Source organism: Wyeomyia smithii, chromosome 1 (assembly GCF_029784165.1).
Source record: "Wyeomyia smithii strain HCP4-BCI-WySm-NY-G18 chromosome 1, ASM2978416v1, whole genome shotgun sequence".
In the NCBI taxonomy this organism is placed as follows: Eukaryota; Metazoa; Arthropoda; class Insecta; order Diptera; family Culicidae; genus Wyeomyia; species Wyeomyia smithii.
In genome coordinates this window covers 47,956,853-47,983,551 of record NC_073694.1, presented here as the reverse complement: position 1 = coordinate 47,983,551, position 26,699 = coordinate 47,956,853, and the positions used below count along the sequence as shown (strand labels likewise).

At 40.0% G+C, this 26,699-nt stretch overlaps 2 protein-coding genes across 7 annotated transcripts in view; both read right to left on the bottom strand.

Annotated features, from left to right (window-relative positions):
* LOC129718644 (fasciclin-1) overlaps nucleotides 1-26,699 on the bottom strand; it is a 432,194-nt gene that overhangs the window by 374,165 nt on the left and 31,330 nt on the right. The gene's annotated exons all lie outside the window — the stretch shown is intronic.
* LOC129718645 (uncharacterized) lies at nucleotides 562-25,335 on the bottom strand. Its single transcript, XM_055669623.1, has 2 exons — nucleotides 25,108-25,335; nucleotides 562-1,519 (listed from the first exon to the last, which is right to left on the bottom strand). The coding sequence occupies exon 2, from the start codon at nucleotides 1,506-1,508 to the stop codon at nucleotides 753-755; it is 756 nt and encodes a 251-aa protein (XP_055525598.1). The 5' UTR covers nucleotides 1,509-1,519; nucleotides 25,108-25,335; the 3' UTR covers nucleotides 562-752.

Below are 26,699 nucleotides of genomic sequence, written 5' to 3'. Positions count from 1 at the left end.
TTCATACTGGATGGAGCTGCAACGACCCTTTCAACTCCATTTGTTGAAAGTTTTCCGAAGTCCGTTTTGCGTGACTCGAACTGAAATATTTATTGCAGTTTTATAAAATTAACTAATGCCTTTAACAGTACTTACAATAAGTTTCTCCTATGACTCAAACAACAAATTGATTCACTCCGAAGTGATTGCATAAACCAATTAAGTAGCCTAGTAGAAAGCAATGATTTTAACCTAAATTTAGAATTCACGATGATATTCATCATACCTCGTTTACTTTTATCTGCCACCCAACTGCCACCTTATCTGCTATAGATTCCAAATAATGTTGAGCCTGATTATAAATGTAAAGATTATAAATTTTAGCAGATCATCACACATGACTGTGTCACACTTAACCTTGAATTCAACTATTCAATATAGCAAATATAAATCACTGAATATTTAAAATATTCGTTTAAGACTAACGCACTAAATTCAAAGTAATTTTCTGAACACACTACTGAACTTTGTTGAATAATGCGCGATCAAATTGAGCAAACTGTATCATTTCTAAAGACACTTCTGCAGCGGCATGCGGTTCTTTTTTATCTGCCCTCGTTCTCGGCCAACTCCAATCTCCGCGCCAATTGTTCTGCGCTGGCTATTGTCCAACTCCAAAGTTGAACTCAGCAACGTCGACTCGCTGAATATATCTCCGATAACGAGGGGCATATATCGAACGTGCGTTAACACCCCCACCCGTAAACCACTACCTAATTGGTTTTACTTATTTCCAGCACGTCTAATAGAGCCACCTTCGTAGCAGGTCGTTGTAAAATACCTGAGCTCGTTTCTATATCAGCTTTGCGTACTTGATCGTCTATACCATGGTATGTTTTGACCACCCGTCCACGCAGCCACCCATTTCTCACTGATTCATCCACCACCACGACGAGATCACCTTCCTTTATTGGTGGAACTTCTGTAAACCACTTCGTTCTCCTAGCAATTGTTGGCAAGTAACACGTAATCCAACGTTTCCAAAACTGATTGAGTAGATGCTGCATCAACTTCCAGTTAGTGCGAAGGGATGATGTACCTTCCGTTGGTACTCTGTTTAAATGATTGACTTCACTCGAGCTCATAAGCAGGAAGCTGTTCGGTGTAAGGACGTTTTGATCATGCGTCTCCAAAGGCACACAGGTTAACGGGTGAGAATTGACTAATAGTTCTGCCTCTGTTAAAAGCGTCACAAGACCTTCATCGTCCAACTTTTCTCGATGCGAGAGAACTTTAAACGCCTCCTTTATGGACCGTACTTTTCTCTCCCATACTCCTCCCATGTGGGGAGCAGAAGGTGGAATAAAGTGCCATTCTGTATTGGCGTTAGTGAACGTACCCGCTATTTTAAGATTAATGGTTTTTATCTCGTCCGCCAGTTCTCTGGCGACACCTTTAAAGTTTGTACCATTGTCGCTGAAAATCTGTTGCGGTGATCCTCGTCTTGCCACGAATCTACGAATTGCCATTTTGCAGGATTCTGCCGATAACGAATTAACAACTTCTAAATGAACTGCTCGTACCGTTAGGCACGTAAAGAGTGCTACCCAACGTTTAACATTGCTTCGTCCCATCTTAACAACCAAGGGTCCGAAATAATCAATCCCGGTAAAGGTGAATGGGCGCACATAGGGTTGCACTCTTTCCTGTGGAAGTGGGGCCATACGAGGTACCAATGGTTTTGCTCGATATACACGACACCACATGCAGTTTTTTATCACTCTTTTTACCTCCGAACGCAGTTTTACAATATAATATTTTTGTTGAATTTCGTTAATAATAGCTTCATAGTTTGCGTGTCCAAATCGTTGATGAAAGCGTAAAATAAGCATTTCAGTGACATGATTTCGCTTTGGAAGGATAACTGGGTTGCGGAAATCGAAACAATAGTAAGCTGCTTGAGGATCAATACGACTTTCTGAGCGTAAAACTTCGTTTACATCTAAAAAAGGTGATAATTTCGACAGACAACTGTGCTTCTCCAGGCGTTTTCGTTGCTCTTTAGGAAGATCTAAGTTAGCTCTTAAAACGGCCAGCTCATCAGGAAATGCTTCAGCCTGTACCATTCGCCACAGACTATTTTCTGCCATGGCATAATCCTGTTGGTTCAGTATCACTGAGCGTGATTTTACTTTGGGTTTTCCCTTCGAACGACAGCGATTAAGGAAGTGGTAAATGTAAGCTAGCTTTCTGAGAAGATCCTTCAAACAAGAGAATCTTAGAGGATCAATAAATGGTTGAACAGAAATTTCTCGATGAATGTGTACGGCTCTGAGTTCTTCCACTGGATCTTCCAAAACTGGTTTAATTTTTGGCCATTGTGACTCTGTGAGAAGCAGAAACTCTGGGCCACGGAACCAACTGCTGTGGGGGTCTAGATTCGGTCCGCTTCCCCATTTTGTTGCTTCGTCAGCGATATTCATTTTCGATGGAACCCAATTCCATTCACTATATTCGGTTTCATCTAAGATCTCCGCGATCCGAAATGCAACGAATGGGCGATACCTTCGCGGATCGGAGCGAATCCAAGATAGAACTGTACGTGAGTCAGTCCACAAAAATCGTTTTTGAATCGGAAGACTATGATTCTGTGTAATTGTTCTTAATAATCGCACACCAATCGAAGCGGCACTTAATTCATTTCTTGGTATTGTGCGCGGTCGTATTGGGGTAACTTTTGCCTTTGCTGAAATTAAAACGCATCTACTTGTTTCTCCCTCGACGATGCGAAAGTATGCAACACAGCAATATGCCAGCTCACTGGCATCTACAAACATATGTAGTTGAAGGGAATTGTAATTTTCCGGTTTATAGTTTGGAAAGTAGCATCTGGAAAGTTTTACATCATCCAATTTGGGCATCAGTTCCACCCAGCGTCGCCAGTTTGAGAAATCATTATCGATGATTTGGTCGTCCCATTCTACACCAGATCTCCAAATATCCTGGATAAGAATTTTTCCATGAATGGTAAAATTGGCGATAATCCCCAGGGGATCGAACAAACTCATTACTATCTGTAATACTTGTCTCTTAGTAGGAACGACGTCACCGGTTAACAATGGTACAAGATCGGTTCTAAACTGAGATGTAAATACAAAAACATCTTCTACCGGGATCCACATCATTCCAAGAACGCGTTCTGTTGCGGTCAATTTTTCGACAGAAAAGCTTTTAACAATTTCTGCGCTGTTTTCACCAAGCCGTTCGAGTATGTCAGCTGAATTTGACTGCCAGTTACGAATTTCAAATCCTGCTTTGCTGTTTATCAGGCTGACTTCTTTCGCAATTCGAGCCGCCTCGTCGATTGTATCCCTGGTATCAAGATAATCGTCTACGTATGTATTTTCGATGATGGCGTTTGCTGCTTCAGGATATTGTTCTACATATTCGCGTGCATTTTTATTTTTCACGAACTGTGCCGAGCATGGGGAGCACGTTGCCCCGAATGTGGCCACGTCCATTACAAATACTTCTGGAGCAGATTCGGGATCATCCCGCCAAAGAAATCGCTGCGAATGGCGATCCTCTTTACGTATGAATAACTGGTGGAACATTTGCCGAATATCCCCTGCTACGGCATACTGTCGTTGACGAAATCGACAAAGCACCGTTAGTAGCGGGGTCGTTAAATCAGGTCCTTTTAATAGAGCGGAATTCAGTGAAACCTTACCAACGGTTGCGGCGGCGTCCCAAACAACACGTACCTTTTTAGGTTTCCGAGGATTGCGGACCACTCCCAAAGGAAGATACCACACGTTGTGCGGTTGTGAATCACGAAGTTCTTCTGGCGATGCTTTATGAGCGTAACCTCGTTCCTGATATTCAACGATTTGTTTAATAACTTCCTCTCTTAATTCTGAATCTGCTGCTAGCCGACGTTCCAAACATTTAAGCCGACGCTCCGCCATTGGATAACTGTTGGGAAATTTTACTCTGGCCTCTCGCCAGAGCAATCCAGTCTCGAAGCGTCCAGATTCTGTACGTTTTGTTGTCTCTTCCAATATACTCAGTGCACGTCTATCCTCGATCGATTCCATGGGTAAGATATCGTCAATCCCAGCATCCTCTGAGGTGAAGTAATCTTTTACTAAAGAGTGTAGCTCACGATCGCCAGAACAGCTGCATATGTGTACCATACATCGTTCTGGTTCTACTGACTCATACTGACCACCGAAAATGGTCCACCCCAACCGTGTTTTAACGGCTATTGGTTCCGTTATCCTTCTATAACGTTTGTTCAGCGGTAATTTCAACCATGCATTATCTAAGCCTATTAAAATACCAGGTACCGCATCTATGTAGCTGTTTACCGGAAGCCCGCTTAGAAACGGGTACTGTTTTGCGAATTTCTTATAATTTAAAGTTTGCTTAGGCAGTCCCAATGACTTCACGGTTCTGACATTTTTTAAAATGAACTCAGTTTTTTCATCCTTTCCATTGACTATAAGCTGCACGCGTTGAGAATACGATTCATTCCTGGTAACGTTACTTGTCCACTGAAGACAGAGCGGGCTTTCAATCCCAATCAGATCAAGCTCATCAGCAAGCTTTTCGTCCAGCAAAGTTAAATCAGATCCGTCATCGAGGAAAGCAAAAGTATCAACTGACTTTCCTTTGTTTCGCAGCGTTACTGGAATAATCTTGAATAGCGAAGATGTATGTCGGTGGCTGTGCGTAGATATTAAGCCTGACGGTGTAATTCCTTCCAACTTTTCAGTTTGGATATGAAGCAATTTATGGTGCATTTCTTTACACCCATTTACCCCGCAAGGTTGCTTTGTTCTACATGGCCATTTCCCGTGGCCCGTCAAACAACGACCGCACATATTTTGATCTTTAATAAATTTAATACGTTCTTTAACAGTCAGCGTTTGAAATTTTCTGCAATCACGAATCTTATGGTCGTTACGCTGGCAAATGTGACATGGTCTGCTATTCTTGTTTTGCTTCGAATGTTGGGCTGTACTCGAGTCTCGATTCGAAGTGTCAAGTTCAGACCTATGCGCTGTTTTGCCTTTCTCTTCGGCGGTATGAGCGTTAATGAATGCACCATTAACACTTTTTGTAGAGCGTTTTAAACTATGCTCAGGTTGATTATAATCTATTGGTATATTTACCTGGCAAGCTGCCGTTTTAATAGTGAGCATAAAATCGCTGAATGCTTTGAGTGTAACTTCAGGAAGCCGCTGGCTATACAATCCCCAATCAAGGCGTAAGTTTGAGGGGAGTTTGCCTATCAGTTCAGCCAAAAGCATTGGATTTGAAAGATGGGCATGAAGGTTTGAGGCTTCTATATATGTAACTAAGTTTTTTACTTCTCTTCCAAATGCTACAAGCGTATCTAATTTTCTAACATCTGGAACTGGTGTATTGCGAACTTTAGCTAGTAAACAATATACAAGATGCTCGGGACGACCACATTCGTCACGGAGCGTATTTATTATTTCTGGTATCGCGGATGGTAAGGTCAGAATGCTCTGCACCTTTTCTCTTGCATTTCCCACAAGACTTTTTTGTAACCTGGCTAGGTTCTCATCAGGTTGTATTCCACACATTACCGTTGTTGATTCAAATGAATTCAGGAACATAGGCCATTCCAAAGGGTCTCCCGAAAACTTCGGTAATTCCTTTGAGACCACATGACGAGCAGCAAGTTGTTGCGGGCTAATGACTCCATCTGCAGGCCAGACCGAGTATGATAAACCAGGTGGGTTTAACGTTAATGTTGGTTGTTGGAGCGGCGCTCCGGAGTACGACATATTCATTGGTACTGTCGGTGGTTGTTGGACCGGTGGATAATGGTTCGAGACATTTGTCGACACTGTCAAATTTTGCAGTTGTATCGAACCAGGTTGTTCAGGTGCGGGATAGTACCTTATGAACGGTGTTGGTGGTATACCATTAGATATATCCCGCCGTGACGCGCTGGGTAAATCATCTGTTTGCAGTACGGTTTGAGTATCAAGCACTGGACCAGGCTGCATAATCGTAGGCGTATAAGAGGATATACCTGGTTGTACTGTGCTGTGAGCTCCAGGCATTGTGCCATGTTGCTGCGCAATCGTATGCATGTCATTTGTTGATCTATGTTGTTCAGTGACATATGCATTCGGTAATAGACCAGAGGGAGGATAGCGCCCCGCGAAGTTCATCTGTGTTGAGGATTGCAAGTGTTTTGATATATCACTCCACGAAAAACTCTCGACTAGTGGCTGAGTCTGAACCGATACATGCTTAATAGGATTTTTCCGACAACCAACCGATGATATGCGCGTAGACTCACCGGCAACAGTCGCTGCGATTTTAGTTACCGGTGTGGTTAGTGGGTAACCTAAAAATTGTTCCTGGTTTACGAAAGGCGATGATTTCATATTCCCGATTGGTTTTGGTAAGGCTGGCATTGGCTTTGGTAAACTAAGAGGTTGATTTATTATCTGTCTTAGGATCGGAACAGTAGAAAGCGGTAGCTGCTGGTGCTGACTCGTTTGTGTTTGTGCTGTTGTTGGAGGAAAGGGTTGACCGGAAATCGCCTTCGTCAACAACGATAACACTGGATTTGCCGCTACAGTGTAAATTGCTTGTGTTGGAAAAGTATTATCATAAATTGATTCACCAGTGAGAGTACGAGGACATGTATCACGGGACGAACTGGTTACAGGAGTAGACGTACTGACCGATGTAGCTTCTTGATTAGCGGCGACTTGCTGGTTATTCAACCAGCTTTGTATGTCATTTCTACGGCTTTTGAAACTTCTTATGCTACTACCATCTTTCTCCGCTTCTGCTTCAGCTTCAAGCTGTTGCTTTTCAGCCAAAAACTCCCGGTTTCTACGTGCCTTTTCATCGTGTAATTTATCCTCGAGTGCCTTTCGTTCCTCCAATTGTTTCAATCGCAGCCGTGCGCTCATTGTGCTTCTTACCGACGAAACAGACTCACAAAGTGTAGGACAACTGTCGCATCGCCACGGGCCGTGTTGCATTATTCCCGATGACAATCCCGCACAGCTGCTGTGCCACCGTATATTACAGTTATCACACGATATCAACTGTTCCTCATTATCAGAGCGATTACATCCTTTACAGTTTTGTGACGCACAAAGAACCGAATCTATTCCGGTGTGCATGGTTATATCAGTAACTTCGGAAGCGCTCATATAATATTATTTTCGAGTGTTGAAAGTTTTCCGAAGTCCGTTTTGCGTGACTCGAACTGAAATATTTATTGCAGTTTTATAAAATTAACTAATGCCTTTAACAGTACTTACAATAAGTTTCTCCTATGACTCAAACAACAAATTGATTCACTCCGAAGTGATTGCATAAACCAATTAAGTAGCCTAGTAGAAAGCAATGATTTTAACCTAAATTTAGAATTCACGATGATATTCATCATACCTCGTTTACTTTTATCTGCCACCCAACTGCCACCTTATCTGCTATAGATTCCAAATAATGTTGAGCCTGATTATAAATGTAAAGATTATAAATTTTAGCAGATCATCACACATGACTGTGTCACACTTAACCTTGAATTCAACTATTCAATATAGCAAATATAAATCACTGAATATTTAAAATATTCGTTTAAGACTAACGCACTAAATTCAAAGTAATTTTCTGAACACACTACTGAACTTTGTTGAATAATGCGCGATCAAATTGAGCAAACTGTATCATTTCTAAAGACACTTCTGCAGCGGCATGCGGTTCTTTTTTATCTGCCCTCGTTCTCGGCCAACTCCAATCTCCGCGCCAATTGTTCTGCGCTGGCTATTGTCCAACTCCAAAGTTGAACTCAGCAACGTCGACTCGCTGAATATATCTCCGATAACGAGGGGCATATATCGAACGTGCGTTAACACCATTGATTGTAAAGCTTTCATTGAACGTTCCAGCTATTTACTGGTTATAAATCCGTTCCAATTGAACGCAAAAATAAATAATATAACTGGCACGGCTACGGCGCACTTTCCCATCGTCTAGTTGAGGGTTATTTAATAGCTTCGCGAGCTCGTGCCTTTCGGTACGCTGCAGATGCGATGTGTAGTCCAAAAATGTGCCAGCAGATCAGCAGCAGCGAGTAGAATTTTTCGCACACCGAGCGAAAGTTTTTCCCATGCTCTCTCGTCCGCACTGTTCAACCGCAGTGGCAATGTATTTAATTTGTTCGTACTGATATAATTATAATTGCTCCTGGGAAGCCATAAGCAGTATATCTGGTTTAATAAGCGTGCCTATCCGAGTGCGGTCGTTTACGTGGGTGATAAAGGTGCAGTCTGCCGTATGAATAATAAAGTGATGCATGCTTAAACAAAGTTAGTCCAGTGAGGGTTTTCCGAAAAGCGAAAATGATAAATCAACTATTTTGGGTAAAGTATACGAACGAATAAATTTATTTTTAAACTTCAAGTCACAGTTAATCCTAACAAATTGTGAACCACCCTAACGGGCGGCTGCCGTAGGATTAACGGTACAACTTTTATGAATTTACACACCCCGGGTCACGTCGTGCAGTCAACATCAAAGGACGAAATTTTATTAACAGAAAACGTGGAATTTCTCTTTTTTTTGGGGACAGGGTGATTTTGCGGCATGCAATATTGTCACTCTTAATTGACTCACTGGAGCAGCACACGTGCCTACGTGGAAGATTGACAAACAATTGATCGCCGGTGGCTAACGATTTCAGTTAGTCAGATATTATGAAGAGAATTTCTATTTGTATTGATAACTGCACTACTGTATTCACGGAGTAAACAAACAGGGCAAACAAAATGTTTGTCAAGCCACGTACTAACATAATGTGTGCATAATTACCTGTATAAATACGTTAAGTGAGCGTTTAATGTTATTCGTTTGAGAGAAAGGGGGTGGAATTTAACAAAATTAAACTGTGTCAGTTTTGGTTATTAGTTTTCAACACAACCTTAATTAAATTTTTGGCATTGAAATCGTAAACTTTTTTCACCACAACATTCCTTGTTGAACAAATATTAAAAAAAAGTGGAGTATTCGTGCTAAGCCATGCACGGTTTTTTGGTTTACCTACAAACGGCCGAAACACGAACGGCCGAATCACAAACGGCCGAAAAAACAAACGGCCGGATTTATCAAACGGCCGAACCACAAAAAGCCGAATCATACGAAAGTCCGAAAAATCGTTGATGAGTAATGTTGATTTAAATGAAACCCGAAATTATCCACCTAGCGGTGAAAACCAGCCTATTTCATTCGATGTTGTTATATGTTCAAATAGATTTACACGATTTCTATAAATTCTAGTGCATTTCTTATTCACTCTAAGTAACAATTTTTTGGTAAACAACAGCACAACTATACCGAACATTCAAAACTTTACATTTACACACATATGAACATATATTAACACATACACACGAAAATAACATAAAATAAATAAAAAATTGTTCTTGGTATAATCGAAACGTCACTGTAGTTATTTATAGGTCAGAATCGATTATATATAGACTGGATTATACATAGACTCGATGATATATGGACTTTATTATTTTTTGTTGTTGTGGAATTAGACTACTGCGTCCATTATTTAGAACTATTGTAGTATATCCCCCTTACTATACGTGCTATATAGGATACCCAGTCACCCCACTATTGATCGAGTGATGACCGGTTGCCTCGGCACGCTCCCAGTCAGGTATAATGTGCTTAATAAAGCCAATTACCTTCCAAGGATTAGCAGACCAAATTTCACTAGGTTGTAAGCAACCCTTGTTGAGAAATTTGATTCTGCTCATGTATAATGCACCACAGCTGCATAGCAGATATTCCGAGGTTTCACTTTCTTTGCTACAAAAGCGACAAGTATCGTTTTGAACCCGACCAATGTTCTTTAGATGATACTTACTCGGACAGTGCCCTGTTATTAGTCCTGTGTAGATACAGAGCGCCCACTTATTAACCCGTAAAGACCCGGGACGGAACTTGTTTTTTGAAAATTCTCGTTCTCAGCACTGGAACGGCCGATTTGGAAAAACTTGGAATTTTACTAAAGGGGAATAGTTGCTCTAAGTTCTGGTAAATATATAAATATTTCATCGCGTATGGACTCAGGAGACCTTACTTCAAAAATGTAGAGCTTTAAATTTGAAGAACGATTTTGTTATTTGAATTTTTATGAAAATACGTAATTTTGTGATTTTGTACTGAAATAATTAAGAAACTTCAAAATTCACATTTACATGGTATATTTCATCTACCTGACATGATTTGATACATGGAGCAATTGATACGTATGAAAATTCCCAGTGTTTACTCAATCTGTTTGAAAACTTAAAAAAAAACACAGACATATTTGCGTCTCACGAAAACAGGGAGGAGTCCAGAGGGGTGGCTCCTTTATCAAAACTTAGAGCAACTATTCCCCTTGAATAAAATTCCAAGTTTTCCCAAATCGGCCGTTCCAGTGCTGAGAACGAGCATTTTCAAAAAACAAGTTTCGTCCCGGGTCTTTACGGGTTAAGCTCAAATAGCTTTTTTGTAATTTTTGCGTTTGGCGTTATTACCCTTTTTGACTGGTGACATCCTCCGACAGCCATCCAGTTGGAAGTCACCCGTTGTTCTTCCCAGTATTTAAGTTCCATTTTTATTGTACAGTTTGAAATGCCACAAAAGGGTTCTGGACCAATGAATTGGGAGGTGGAACCTTGTTTGGCCAGTTCGTCTGCTCTTTCATTGCCTTCAATTTCGCAGTGCCTTGGAACCCAGTACAGATTGACAGAGTTCGTACGACACAGGCTCCGCAGAGAGAGAATGCACTCCCAGACAATTTTTGATGTGCATTCAGCGCCGCTTGACTATCAGAGAAAATGCAAATATTCGCATGTTTGAAATTTCTCCTTAAGCAAACGTTAGCACATTCAATCATAGCGTAAATCTCTGCTTGGAATACTGTTGGCCATTCACCCATGAATATACCGATATCTGAACTCCAGGACCGAAGATTCCTGCACCCGTTTTTGAACCGATTTTTGAGCCGTCCGTGAAGAATACCGTTGACCCCTGACGAACCATATGAGCCCCGCACTCCCAATCGGAACGTGATGTTTCATGCACCTTGTAGGGAATATCGCAGTTATTCATAGGTTTCATCCAGTCTCCGTTCATACTCAAGACATTTTTCAGACGTTTGAGCCGGAAAGCACTCCTTTCCGCTTCTAGTTGCAAAGATTCATGCAATGGCAGCAGGTGAAGGATTGCGTCCAACGCTTTCGATGGGGTGCTGCGCATTGCTCCCGTTATAGCAATACACGCAAGTCTCTGCAGCTTCGCTAGCTTTGCTCTCGTTATTGCCTGTTTTGTTTTGGGCCACCAGACTAAGAAAGCGTATGTTATTTTCGGGAGTATAATAGACTTGTAGATCCATCCTATCATTTTTGGTTTTAGTCCCCACTTCCTACCAACCGTTTTAGAACATAACCAGAAAGCACTGACCGCTTTGCTTATTGCATCATCTAGGTGCGCGTTCCAGTTAAGCTTCGCATCAAGGATTAATCCTAAAAATTTAACCCTTACGCTCAATTGGATAACACTTTCCTTAAGCCTAAGTGGCATTAGGTTAAGTCTTCTCCTTTTAGTAAAAGGTACTACTACAACTTTGGAAGGGTTTATGTTTAAACCTTCTTTTATGCACCATAAATGGGTTACATTTAGGGCATGTTGCATTCTTTCCGAGACTATGTTGTCAAACTTTCCCCTTACCACAATGACAATGTCATCTGCGAAGCCTACAACTTTAAAACCTTTATCTTCTAAGCTTTTGAGGAGGTCATCCACCACTAAAGACAATAATAGCGGCGAGAGTACCCCCCCTTGAGGGCATCCTTTCGTAGCTCTTACAGTTATGGATGAGCTCCCCAGCTCAGAAGAGATTTCTCTTTGTGCAAGCATAGTGTGAATCCAGTTGACTATGCATGTGTTAAACATCCTTTTCTTCATCGCATTCGCCATGGAAGAGTAGGTCGTGTTGTCGAAAGCACCTTCAATATCCAAGAAAGAGCATAGTGCAATTTCTTTTGCTGAAAGAGATCTTTCAATTTTGTTTACCAGCGTATGAAGAGCTGTGACTGTTGAGCTACCTGTTTGATGTGCAAATTGAAATTTAGATAAAGGATATCTATGCATGTATGTTGCATTTAGATATTCCTTTAGTACTTTTTCCATTGTCTTCAATAGAATCGAAGACAAGCTTATTGGTCTATATGATTTGGGGTTGTTCCTATTTCTATTGCCCGTTTTTGGTATAAAGATAACCCGCACTGACCTCCATTTCGACGGAATATAGTTAAATCTTAGACTCGCCTTGAAAGTCTCCCTTAGTAACGGTATCAGGGTTGCCTCACCTTTTTGAAGCAACGCAGGAAATACACCGTCAACACCTGCAGACTTGAAAGGCTGGAAAGATTTCACCGCATTTTCCACTCTGGTTGACGTGAAAATTTCGTCAAATATAATTGAAGTTGAGACGTCCTCTCTTACAGATTCTGGCAGAATCTCCAAAGAGTCGTCTCCTACCTCACCACCCGCCGAAACATCACATTTAGTAGAGCCTGGAAAATGAGTTAGCATCATCAGATTTAGCGTGTCTGCGGGAGTCTTAGTTAACGATCCGTTCTGACACATCACACTGCCAAGTTCAATTGAGTGATTCTTGGCAAGCGTTTTGTAAAGTCGAGCAACCGTTGGTGTGTTGTCTATACTTTCACACGTTTGGATCCAAGTTTTCCTCTTGGATTTTCGTATTTCATTATTGTACTCAGTGAGTGCTTACCTATACTGAGCCCAATCCGAAGTACGTTTCGCTTTATTGAACATTTTCCGAGATGTTTTCCTACTCTATTATATATCATTTTAGGTTCGATTATTTATAGCAGAAATTTTTTTTTTATTTTAAATATGACTTATCCAAAGCTGAAATGTTGTAAGATAACGTCCAAAAAAACGTAATGCTTGAGGAGAATTTTGGCTATTTGATTCGATAAAGTGTTACCACTCATGCCAAAAAATTTTGAGACTTTATACAAAAAGAGGGTTTCGAAAATATTTATTTTGTTTCCTTGTTCTTTATTCCCGTTCCCTAATTGTTTCATAGAATGAAAAAAAATTGAAAAATGATTTTGTTAAAAATTCAATGCAACACACTCGTGGCCTTCGGCCAACTAGATTGTCCGGGGGCATCCTGTCCTTACTCGCTACCGCTCGTTCGGACGTAAACTAGGGGATTGCCCCTATGCTTCAGTAATCCGGGCAATCCAGTAGATCAGTTGTTTGCATGCGAGAGGCCGCCGCTTCCGACGGCGGGTCAACGCCCGACTCGGCCATCGGACACCGCGGCGGCTCAGGGCCGCCTTGGTTCCTTGCCCTCGATTATGCGGCAGAGCCGTATTGATATCTTTTTCAAACAGAACTTTATCCATTTTTTGATGTTGCTTAAGAAGTATGCAATATAAAATAGCTGTAACAAAAAAAAAGTCAAATAAAAATAAAATTCGGCCTTTCGTGATTCGGCCGATCGAAATTTCGGCCTTTCGTTAGTATTGATATAATTCGGGCGTTTGAGATTCGGCCGTTTGTGTTCCGGCCGTTATGAGCTATCCCCTGTTTTTTAACGTCAGCACACTGGAGGAAGCACATATTTATAGTTTATGCAGCTCCAAAACCAATAACCATGTATTCAGCGCTCTGGAAATTTAACAACAAAGAATGTTTGTGAACACTTTATAAATAAAAATGCAACTTAACTTTGAAAGAGCATGCAATCACTTGGCAATTGCAAAAACAAGCTGTTCCTGCATTTTGCATTGATCCCTCCAATTTAGCGTCTTCGAATGTTTATGGCCTTCCTTTGCGCGGATGATCGTCGACATAGAAATTACCGTCTTTAAAGCGACGTAACCAAACACGACACGATGTTTCGTTTAGAGCAGCATTTCAGTAAAATTTTTTTAACTCTCGATGCGCCTCGGGTTCATCACATTTTAGATATGTCGAAGTCGCATAGCATTTACTGCTGGCGCCATCTATTAACGAACAGCGAGAGCTTAGTTGGACACTTGAAGGGACGTTTCGATTGTCGTTACATCAGAATAATCACATACAGTCAAACCTGTTTTTGTGCGAGGAATAGGGACCACACAAAACAAATCGCAAACAAATCGATCAGAGAAAGGTGGTGTAATTCCGGATATCGTCTGTGGAGTATCTTTATGAGTTACTGAATAAAGCTATGAAAGCCAGATTCAGATTTTCTTCTTATTCTTCGAAATATTGAGATTTTCCTGTGTGACCGGACTTTTTTGTCACCCTGTAATTTTATTTTAATTTTGATGGTTTCATCGTGTTTCTCAGAAAATTTTACGTAAGAAACACTTACCACTCCGTGGTAATATGAGCCAATTTTGAGATATAACATTTTTACTTAAAATTAATTAATTTTTTCGTAAAAATGCTATATCTCGAGATTGGCGAGACTTCCGGTCAAAAACAATATTTTTTCTGGATTCCTTGGTTTATTTTCTTTAAAATTCACCTATCACTATTCTTCGGGTGTCTTACGTCTATAAATTATAAAATAAAATAATTACGAAGTTTACAACTTTTTTCGTAAAAATGTTATATCTCGAGATTGGCTCATATTACCTCGGGATGATAGTTGTTTCTTATGTGAAATTTTCCAAGGAACACGATGAAATTAAAATAAAAATGGCTGCATTTGCCGAAAAATGTAAATTTAGTTTTTAAATACAAAAATAATTTATCTTGCAACACTTCCGGTCAAAACTTATATTTTTTCTGGATTCCTTGGTTTATTTTCTTCAAAAATCATCTATCAGTATTTTTCGGACATCTTACGTATATGAATTGTAAGAAAAAGAAAAAAGAGATTCTTGACAAAAATTGCGCGACTTTGCAATAAAGAGGGGGGTCCTGGAGAGCGGGGAGTATTCCAATCGACACCAAAATTGGGATTTTTCCAAAGTGACAGTAGATGAATAATTCTCCCAACTTTGAGCAAAATCTGTGACAGTCGTGTTCAAGTTTGTGCTTTTTCGTGGTCACTTCGTATGGAATGACCCATATGTAACATTTTAGCGCTTATTCAAAAATGATCAAAAATTGGGGTGACTCAGATTTTCGAAGTTTTGTCTACTCGATAAAAGTCCCCATAAAAATTTCAGCTCTAACTTACAGCAGCGTCCTCTCCAGAACCAGGTATAGTCACAAAATTCCATTCTCACCATCGAAGCAGTCTTCTGTTGATGATAATGATGATGGTTCCACCTCATTCCCCTACATCGGTTTGAGCTGGTCGATTTATCTAAGTAAGATATTATATAGAGTCAATGTAACCAGTTGGCAAATAAATAACGGACTGGTTATTCATACAGACTAGTAACCCTTCAGAAGAATACCAAAAATTTGAAAAAGAATTTAAAAAAACGATTTTCCAATAACACTGATCCAAGGCTCATCCAGAACGTTTCCAACGCGAAAATTATCTAAACTTGGTTAGGAATTGAACCTAACATTTAGGAGTGTTAACTAATCAGATCCAGAACTACGATTCTCGATAACGAGCTCTACAGTCCACAGTCCACAGGCAAAGCCAAACCTTTACAGTTTTTTCTCCTTCTGAACTCCGCCATTGTTGCTGCACGCTTAACCTGTCTTGGCATCGAATTGAAAAAGTTAATTCCTTTGTACAACAGAGAGTTCTGTGATCTTCCGGTTAAGAAATTTGGCGTTCTAGCATCAACCGAGTTTTTAGTGATGTACCTATGAAAATCACTTCCTCTATCAATTCGATCACACAAACAGCGAGGCAGCATATTATTCAAAATTTTTTACACCATTGTCAAAAAATAAACCATTGTCAAAAAATAAACTCTTTACTTCACAGAAAGCCATGGCAATGCGTCAAGTATTAAAATCGAGGTAGTGTATCTAATACATCTTAATATTAGTTGCATTACTGTATTTTGTAAGCGCTGCAGTCTCAACATTTGTGTATTGTTTGCAAAAAATAGTATGAATGTATAAAAATCTATATGTGGTTAAATGATTGACTAATAAAGACTAATTTTACTGCTAACAGTCCATTCATTTTCCAAACGGCACAAGATACCGTATTTTTTCGCAATTTGCTTGATGACATTATCTATGTGAGACTAAAAATTACCTTGTCATCAATAATAACTCCAAGATACTTCATTTCATTTACACGCTCAATCGTCTCACCATCAATTACAATGCTCACGTCTGGTCTGGAGTTTGCAAAAGAAGTAATCAAGTAGTGTGTTTTACTAATATTTAGTTTAAGCTGTTTCAATTTGAACCAATTCGCCAGATCATGTAAATCTTGATTCACAAGTGCAACAATATCGTTTGAATTTTTTGCTGCAACAGAACAGTGTCATCAGCAAAAAGGTTTATATCGCAAAACCGTAAAACTCGCTTCATGTCATTAATAAAAATTATGAAAAAATGGGCCCTAAAACACTTCCTTGTGGTACACCAAGTGTATTAGCAATATTGCGTATACTGCTGATAATAGACACCTTGTTTCCCACGGAAGAAACAACGACGACTGCATGGTAGCGAAATAAGTAAGCGACAAAAAAGAGTAGCGACAAAGTTTCCCTTCTTGGTAAGTAAGTGTATCAATATCAAACAGTTAGACTATTTTCATGGTACATAAAATTTCGTGTCACATTTTCACCATTAATATCACATGAAATCATAAACAAATTATGTTTATCGTAAGAATATATCGGTAAACTAGTTACAGAAACATTAATTTATAGCAATTCCGACGTAAATTTATTCAAATATTTCGTTTTATCCGACCATAGGATTTGTATCATGACCGGAACAAAAAATGCATCATAATCGGACCGGCTAAATTATTTCAGATCCATTTGAATTCAAGTTTTTCTTTAGGTAAATCACCTGAAACTATTCTTAACATTTTAAAATGGATACTCTCAAGAAAAAACCCGCGTCAACTGATGTGCTCGGGTTTTGGTAACAGACAAACGGCTGGACGCTACGAGTGGTAGATACTTTTTCGCGCGCGTTGTATTTTTCAAAAAAGATACGGGATATCGGGAATAGTAATATACAAATATTCAAACATTTGTATGCTTCTCGTGGTGAATAATATTGATTCCTTGTGCCGATTCTCTCGATCGATCGCGGAGGAACAACTACGAAATAAGTGGTCGTCTAGCTTAATCTTAAGCTCAAAAACCTATCTATGAATTATACCTACGTGAAAACCCATCATTATATCAAAGCACAGGCAAAGTAATGTTTCAGGTAGACTAACTTGCGACTAAATTACATATATGACACAAAAATTCAATCAAGGATGTCCTGAAGATTTTTTTTTCAGTTCGAATTTGAAACTTTTACGGTTGTGTATTTACTGTAATGTTATTGGCAATGCGTGGAAATTTTTTGGACCAATAATTGAGATTCTGTTTTGTTCTAACATTGTGTGTGCTCTCAGAAATCGCAAATTATATATGTTTCTAGTGGGATAAGTGTGGCCAGCAGATAGTAACTGAATTGAAGGATGAATAATTCGCTATGGAGAATGTCGTGAACAAACATGTTAGTTTGCAGATTGTAAAGGCCATTAATAGGAAGAATATTGTGAGAGTTGTCGGAATAGAGTTACGAAGTAGGAAATAACAATTGTTTATTAAATATAATTTTAAACGCTTCAACGTTCAAAGTTTTCTTAAGGAGGCCAGACCGCAGGCGATAACGAGATAGTTGAAGCACAAATGAATGTGGGCAAACTAAAACTAGTTGCTATGCTATCTCGGGCGTGCGACGCCACCATGCCTAGGACTCGCCAACCTAGGAATGGGAAGCCACCGGTCTACTGGTGGACTGACGAGATAGCGGACCTTCGCAGTGCGTGCCTCCGTGCGAGACGGAGGATGCAGCGTGCGCGAACAGACGAACAGAGGACAGAGCGCCGCGCAGCATTCAGTTCTGCCAGATCGACGCTGAAGAGTGCGATTAAGGCCAGCAAGAGGGCCTGTTTCGATAGGCTATGCGCGAGTGCCAATACGAACCCGTGGGGTGACGCCTACAGGATCGTAATGGCCAAGACCAAAGGCGCGCTAGCGCCTGCAGAGCGATCACTAGCGATGCTGGAGCGAATCATCGAGGGACTCTTTCCGCGCCACGAGCCAAGTCCTTGGCCTCCGGCGGTCGAGTCTCACGTCCGACGTTCCAGTATCTCAGACACAGACCAGGGATGGTCGGCCAACCTGCCGAGCATCCAATCCGAGGACGACGACAGCCGTGTCGAGGTTCAGGAGGAGGCAAGGGTTACGAATGAGGAACTCATCGTGATCGCCAACTCTCTAAAGGTGAGCAAGGCACCGGGACCGGATGGCATCCCTAACCTGGCAATCAGGCTGGCGATAAAAACGGCCCCTGGGCTGTTTCGAGTAGTCATGCAGAGGTGCCTGGATGACTGCCTCTTTCCGGATAGGTGGAAGCGGCAGAAATTGGTCTTACTGCCGAAGGCTGGGAAACCACCAGGTGACCCATCGGCATATAGGCCTATCTGCCTGCTAGACACGACGGGCAAGGTACTTGAGAGGATTATCCTCAACAGACTGGTGAGGTACACAGAGGGTGTACACGGTCTGGCAAGCAACCAGTTCGGCTTCCGGAAGGGCAGGTCCACGCTGGATGCCATCGCCTCCGTCACCAAGACGGCGGAGATAGCACTCCAGCGCAAGAGAAGAGGAATACGCTATTGCGCAATCGTCACGCTTGACGTGAAGAATGCGTTCAATAGCGCCAGTTGGGACTCCATAGCGCTCGCGCTCAGGAGTATCCACGTACCGGTGTCGCTGTACAAGATTCTGGAAAACTACTTCCAGAATCGAGTACTGGTTTACAACACAGAAGAGGGTCAGAAGTGCGTCCCAATCACCGCCGGGGTTCCGCAAGGTTCAATCCTGGGTCCGGTGTAGTGGAACGTCATGTATGACGGGGTGTTGAAATTGAAGTTTCCTGTAGGGGTTGTGATCGTCGGCTTTGCAGACGACATAACGCTAGAGGTTTACGGTAAGTCGATCGAAGAGGTCGAGTTGACGGCTGCGCATTGCACAAGGAAGGTCGAGGACTGGATGCACTCCAGGAAACTGGAGCTTGCGCACCATAAGACGAAAGTCACGGTTGTGAACAACCGTAAATCAGAGCAACAGGCGGTGGTCAGAGTCGGAGACTGTACCATCACCTCAAAGCGATCGTTGAAGCTCTTGGGGGTTATGGTCGACGACAAGCTCACGTTCGGGAGCCACGTCGACTATGCCTGTAAGAGGGCCTCATCGGCTATTGCAGCACTATCTCGTATGATGTCCAATAGCTCAGCGGTCTATGGCAGCAAGCGAAGACTTCTTGCCAGCGTGGTTTCGTCCATACTTAGGTATGGTGGGCCAGTATGGTCCAGAGCGCTAGGTACTAACAGTTACCGCGGTAAACTGGAAAGTACCTACAGGCTCATGTGCCTGAGAGTTGTGAGTGCGTATCGGACGGTGTCATACGATGCAATCTGTGTCTTGTCCGGCATGATGCCTATCAGCAGAATTTTTGCATAGAACTGTTTTCTTGCTGACAGAGAGCTGTGGATTATTTGCAATATCCCTAATTCCATAGCTTTCGAGTTTATTCAATAGAATAAAGCATGCTTACTTGTTTTTATATGTTATTGAATTTCGATAATTGCATGTGTTCGGATATTATGGAAAAGAGTGGACCCAACGCCACTGATAATTAAGCTTTTGAAGCTTCTTTTTGAATCTATTTTTTTATAAAAAGTAAAAATAAATTTTATAAAACTAATTTATTTAACCATTGATTTTGTAGTCCTGAGAAGGACAATTTTAAAAACTGTTCTTCTCAGGACACCAAATCTATGGTTACTTATTTTCAGTACTCTGATGTTATTTAGAAATACATATATGAACTGATATATTTTGTTTAATTCACTTAAACTCAATAATTTCCCCTTAAAAATGTCTTTACTTTCTTTTTACTATCAAGTTCAAATTTTATTGATTTCCGACTGTTAACGTCATACATTTAAATTAATTCAACTCTTTTACATTTTGTTATTATTTTACACTCCCTTGTTTGTAGTGTCCATATAAAGTTTTTAAGATTCAGATTCTAAGTGCTCCGATAAATTTTCGAATTCTAAGCTTTTTTATGTTTAATTAATCAAGGATTTATTCAGTACTCTGCTTTTGTTAGATTTTGGCTATTGGCGCTTGAGCAAATGGTAATACAGTAATCACCCGATTATATCTGTACCCGATTTTATCTGCCCCCGATTTTATCACATTTTTCACCCGATTTTATCATCATAAAACATTTCATTAAAAAAATTTCAGGGTGAACTGATTTTCTATTACGCTTCAATATTTAAGATATTTTTCATAATTCTGTGTATCTTTCTTGATGCAGTTTACATTAAAAATTCAACCGATGCACAATGTTACATTTTGCTGTTATCGTGCGAATAATTGAATAGTGATCAGTGCTGATAAAAGTCATTTCCCCAGCAAAATTCTTCGAAAATTACAGCCAATCATTTTCAATTTTCACTTCCAATGATCGCAGCACTCTTTCAGATACACTAGATTTTCGTCCTAGTAACGTGCTGTTATACTCAGATGAAATAGATCGCGCGCATCGTTCACGGTTACGGAATAAAATTTGACGACAAATCCAACCAAATGATCTTCACTTCAAAGCGAAAAAGAAAAACAAATAGTCCACTCAACCAAAATGAACCTCACCGAAACACTTTTTCACTGACACTGACCGATGCCTTGACAATCTTCGTTAACTGATAAACTGATTTTGTTGCCTTGCTTCCATCGCATGAAATATAATGAGGTGTTTTGACAATTCACTTCCATGCAAAAAGCGGGAAGGGGGAACTCTGAAAGGATTGTAAAAAAATAACGTTTATGGATGCTTTTTTTCACTTTCTCTCAAGAGTGTCAAAAAATATCAACCCTGAAGTGATACAAAAGTTTATTATAACTGTATAATATGTTCGGAGAAGTTTCAAAATATTTGAAAACGCATCTTTTAATGTAGAAAGCTGGGTGATCAATCCTCCTAAAAGTGAGATAGAATATTTACTTTTTCATTAGATAAAGATAGACGCTTGGTGTCTTAGGCAAAGTATTAGGTGATCTCAAAACAAGAAACTTTACAGAAGACATCATGTTTCTATCTCTTACATATTGCAAGCAACATAAAGTTTTCTATGAGAAGGCATTTAAAGTCGTTATTTACATTTTAAGATTTTTCTGGTTGCACAGGGTAGGGAAATGTACTGGTACGCTACAGTAATCACACGACAGTAGCGAGATTTTTGTGATTACCACTGTGGAATGAAACACTACGCGACAGTAGCCGCTACCGAACTTTTATACGATCTGCTTTATCTCTTGCTTTTTGTCACGAATTCAATATGAACAATTCTCTCGCTCACTTCTTTTCATATTGTTGTCAATGTATAGACAATCTCTGGCTCGTGTGTTATTGACTGTAGCTATATGTGGTATTTATTACATTTATTACGAATTGAGGTGGAATCAAATTACTTAGCGTCGATTTTTATTTGGGCACGAGGACGTTAATCGAATTTGTAAGATTCATGCTTTTATTGTCTTGTTTTTGATTAAATATGCTAAATTTGGATAAGACTTTTGCATAGTACATAGTAATTATTAATTTTCCATCTTATTACTGTGCTAGACTGTCACATGATTGCCAATTATTGTCATTCGCACAATGCGACAGTCGAGATATCGAAGCGGCTGGAGATCGGAACACAAGAGAATCGTTACCTATCCGTGTTGGCCTTTAGTCTCACGATTCTCTCAAATAGAGAAGCGTACAGTTGAACGCTGCTGTCGAAGTCAGCAAGAGAAGCAACAGTATTTTTCGATAGGGTGTCATGCAAAAATGTCAACTGTTCGACACACTGGTTGCAATATGTGAGAGATATCAGCATGCTGTCTTCGGCAAAGTTTAGTGTTGTGAGAACATCTAATATTTTGCTTATGGTACTGCGCTACAAAAAAGCAAGTAATTCATTTTACCAATTCAAACAAAAACATGAACGAATAAAACTTAATTGTAATTTATTTGCAACTTTACATCGATTTTTTTTAGGTTTTTTATTTCTTTAGGTTTGTTCAGAAAAGTTTTAGGCAGCTGAATTATCTATCTAAAAAAATGTGTTTAAAAATAGTGATGATCGATTTTTTATAGTCAATTTTTGTTTTTAAAAAAATTTTTTTCAGTACAGGATCTCAAATTGAATTTTTTTTTATAAAAGCTCAGACAGTTTTCACAGTTTGACAACTTTTCTCTATCTTTTGTGTATTCAGATATATCGATTTATGAAAAAACAACTGCAGCTTTTTTCATATGTTTGTACAGATAAAATTTCCAAAAAAAATTAAAATCGCTGATTCTACGTATTTAGTTATTGATTTAACATCTTCAATAAAAAATAAATAAAATTTTAAAAATTTCCCGATTTTATCACTTTCCCTATTTTATCACGCCAAAAATCATCAGGGTGAGATATAATCGGGTGATCACTGTATTTATCGCCTGGCAATTGCGAATTTAAGTTGTGGCATCTTTTGCGCACGGAAACATTTAGTATTTCTGTTTGGACGAAGGACTATATTTTCTTTCACTACTGAAGTACATTCTGTGTACTGGAAGGGGCATGTAACGTTGAGAGGGGTAGATTTAAAACGTTGATAGCTTTCATACAGTTGTACGAAGTGTTACAAAGAAGGTGTCATTGGGTAGCCAGATTTTTTCACGTAGAAAAATATAAGGAACACGTTTCTAGATCAAGTATCTCAATATTTTTTTTGTACGATTTGAAACTTCGTGGCCGAGTTTTGCAAGGTAATTTCCGTGATTACGTGAGTTAAACTTTGTCAGATTGTTTGCACCGCTGACGCATGTAAAACTTCTGCTTTATACATCGAGCGATATTTATTAGGTAGCAGCTAAGATTTTTCAGCTCGAAATCGTCAAATGAAAGGGAATATCGTCCAGTTTCACCAGCCGTATTAACAGCATGATTCCAGTCGTGTTTTCGCTATGTCTCAAAAGTTTGCGATCACATCCGAATTAGTGAGATAACGAGTCATGGGATAAGTCTCAGGTAACCGGTTGAACATTCAAAAAAAATACGTTTCAACGTTATGAAATACCCGATGAAAAGAGAAAATGATACTTCTCGTATACTAATTTAACTAGAGCAACACAGAGTTATGAAACGTTATGAAACACTATGACTTTTCATAAAATGACACTTCTTGTGCACTAATTGAATGAAATAATCCCGACTCAATGAAGAAATTCCTGACGTATTTCCGCATTTCTCCCAGTGGAACAATTCACGACTTTTTCCTGCATTTCCCGAATGTGTAGCCACTCTGGCCAAAGCCACGATACGAAGAGCTTTATAATTCATAACCATAATTCAAGAACTTCTGTCAGAACAACTAACTATGCTATTTCATCAAATTTTGAAATGTTTTACCAGTATTGCTACTTGTACATATTATTTAATCATCTCTTAATTTGTTATTTCTCTCAAGTCGCTGATCAAAAGCGTTTTTTCTCCTCTAACGGGGAGGGGGTTTGACCACCGCACGGCCATGCTAAAATAAAATTACAAAGTGTTTCCTATGTACCATTCAGGTTATAGCACTGCACCTCACATCTTCATTTACACAGAAAAACGGGCAACTGGGCACGACTGTTGTACAGAAACCAGATATCCTCGCTGCAGGCGCTGATGCTGCAGCAGCACGGTAACCACTTCTGTTTGTGATGTGATTTAGCCACCGCTACGCTTGGCGCGCGCGCACACGTTTGTGACTGATTGTTTGTAATGACGCCCCAGGGTTGTGTATTTCACAAAACCGAACGCCCGCATGTTAGAGCAGGTTTGGAATTACGTTTGCTGTCATTCCGTCAGAGTGGTATTAGAAGCTGAAATGTCTGCATGATGCTCTGTGCGGCGATAGCGTTTAAAAATCCGTTTCCGTTTTCATGCTGTGGCCATTCTATCGCAACAAAGTTGACTCGCGAATCTCAGTACGGAGGGAGGGAGATGTGCTGCATGAGTGTTTAATTTCATCTTTAAACGGCATGCTTACTTAGAAGACATTTGAAACCGCTTTTATCAACAGGTACCAACGTCCACAGTGGACGTTGGACTGCCACAAACCATTCTACGGAACAGTTGACTGGTCAATGTATTCCGCTATGGAACGGTAACAATACGATTGCATTTCTGTTATTGAATTATAGAATTGAACACTGTAATCTATCCGGCTATGTTTGCTTTCGCAGCAATTTTTCCCTTGGTATACTGGACGACTTTCTACGTTGCGATGGATATCCTTATGTACTGTCATTTAAGCTGTCTTGCCTCTATCGTTAAATGCAACAGATATGGTTTCTAGGGTTACCCATCCCCAGTGGCAAGAATCGATCTACACACCCAGTTAACCCGCGAGTGTCCATCTCTCTCAAGCAACAGATTGAATAAATTGGAACTGATTTCGGCACTTTTTGACGTTTCATGCCTGGCATAATTCTCACAGTCAGTGAAGCATGATTCGACCTACTGACTGTAAGCTTTTTCCTGTCCAATAACATACATTCTCGTTCCGTTGGAGAAAAACACATATATCTACATTACATCTTCGTCGATGCCGAGCCTGCTGAGTCGATTCATGACGTTGCACCGACACGGCATCAGATGCATCACGCGCTTTGTTTGGGTTTATTTTTGCTGTCACGTCACTTTTTTCCCTGCTCGCCTCGAATCGGACTGAAAGGAAAAAGTTTTCCTGCTCGGGCGAATAAAAAGAGAATAACAAAGCACAAGGTGAAAACCGTTGTGGCTGTCTAGTGTCGGTGCAATGACTGCAACCCCACCTGGCACTGCTGGATACTCGGCTCCGCGCTGTGCCGGAAGCCGACAGGGAAGCGCATTGCATGCGGATTTTTATGGTCGAATTGTTTCTATCCCGTCGTTCCGATGTTGACTTCCCCAGCGAAGGTACGTGTTTCTTGCAGGTTTCTAATTAAGATGCACTCCAATTAATTCGTGCCAGCTTTTGTTCTGTCGCTGCAAAAGCTTAGTCATGTTCGAGCGTGGGAAACGTTCCAGAATCGGAGAACTTATCGACGGTGACAATAAAACGTGACTTAATCCGCTGATCCACTGGGATCCCGGAATGGGTTAACTTTAAGTGGGGGATTAAAGACTACCCTGTCACACATGATGGAATTTCCATTCCGCTGTTTGATGCACACTCTATAATCGAAAGCTCAGTTTTAATCACATCCTCGTCCTGTCCGATGTAATCTTATTATCGACTTCGCTCACCTGAAAATTGAATAAAAATAAATTTGTTAATGTAAGCTACCAATTTATTTAAATTTATTTTGCATGATCTGAATAAGTTTCGAGTTTTAAATGAAATAGCGATAACGGTGAATCATTACGTTGTTAAAATTTATAAGAATGTTTTTTTTTTGTTACACCGTTTCAGATTTACCGTCCTTATTTATTCTCAATTTTATATTCACAGTTCTTCGTTCAATTCAACTGTTTTGGTTTTTGAGATATACATTGAAGTGCTTTCACACGGTTTCTGGGATATGCACGTTTCAAGGTTATTTTACGTAAATTCAAGGATTTATGCGTTTACAAATCGCACATTCCTAGCAAAATTATAAATCTGCGTTACATCCCTAGAATTTTTGAAGCGGGTTTTTTGTCTAGTGTATCAAAACTTGCTCATACTTCTGTTTTGCATGACTTTTGGCTTCAAAATTTTGTTTCATGTGTGAGAATGTTTGTTGGTTGGTACAATCGCAAAACTTCTCGCAAACAGATTCATCGAACTTTACTCTACACCACCGAGGACTGTTTCGTCAAATCATGCTTCGGAACTTCATACTGCCCAAACAACTTTCGCACTTTGTTTTGTGCTGTCCGACGTAACGTGTTTCCTGATAACGTTTGAGAACGGTTGTTCTAGTCGATTTTGAGCATTTTAGGTAGTAAATTGTGTAGACATTTTTTTGTTTTTTGCGTTCCACCTTCGAAAACTTTTGAACGTGTGTTTCATCAATAGTAATGACGTTTTTATCGCCAAAAATCTCTGGATCAGAATACTGTCAATGGTTTTCCATTGCGACTACAAGAGGTGCTATGGTAATTGATTAACAGTATCTGAATACTGAGTGGAGCATCGATTTACGTTTTTAGGTACAGTACAGTCGTTACCTGTACAAAATACCAAATACAACTTTTAATTGTCTATATACACCTATATATAGCAAGCATTTAACAGCAGTAAAGTATTAAGGAATAAGACGAAAAGAAAAGGTTCCACGTTACTACCTTGTGGAACTCCCGATTTATGGAGGATTTTTATGAAATCCAACAACAGTTTCACATAGCACTATTAACTGAAATTTCAAACGATTCGGGTCCAGTCGAGAAACTTTTGGCACTT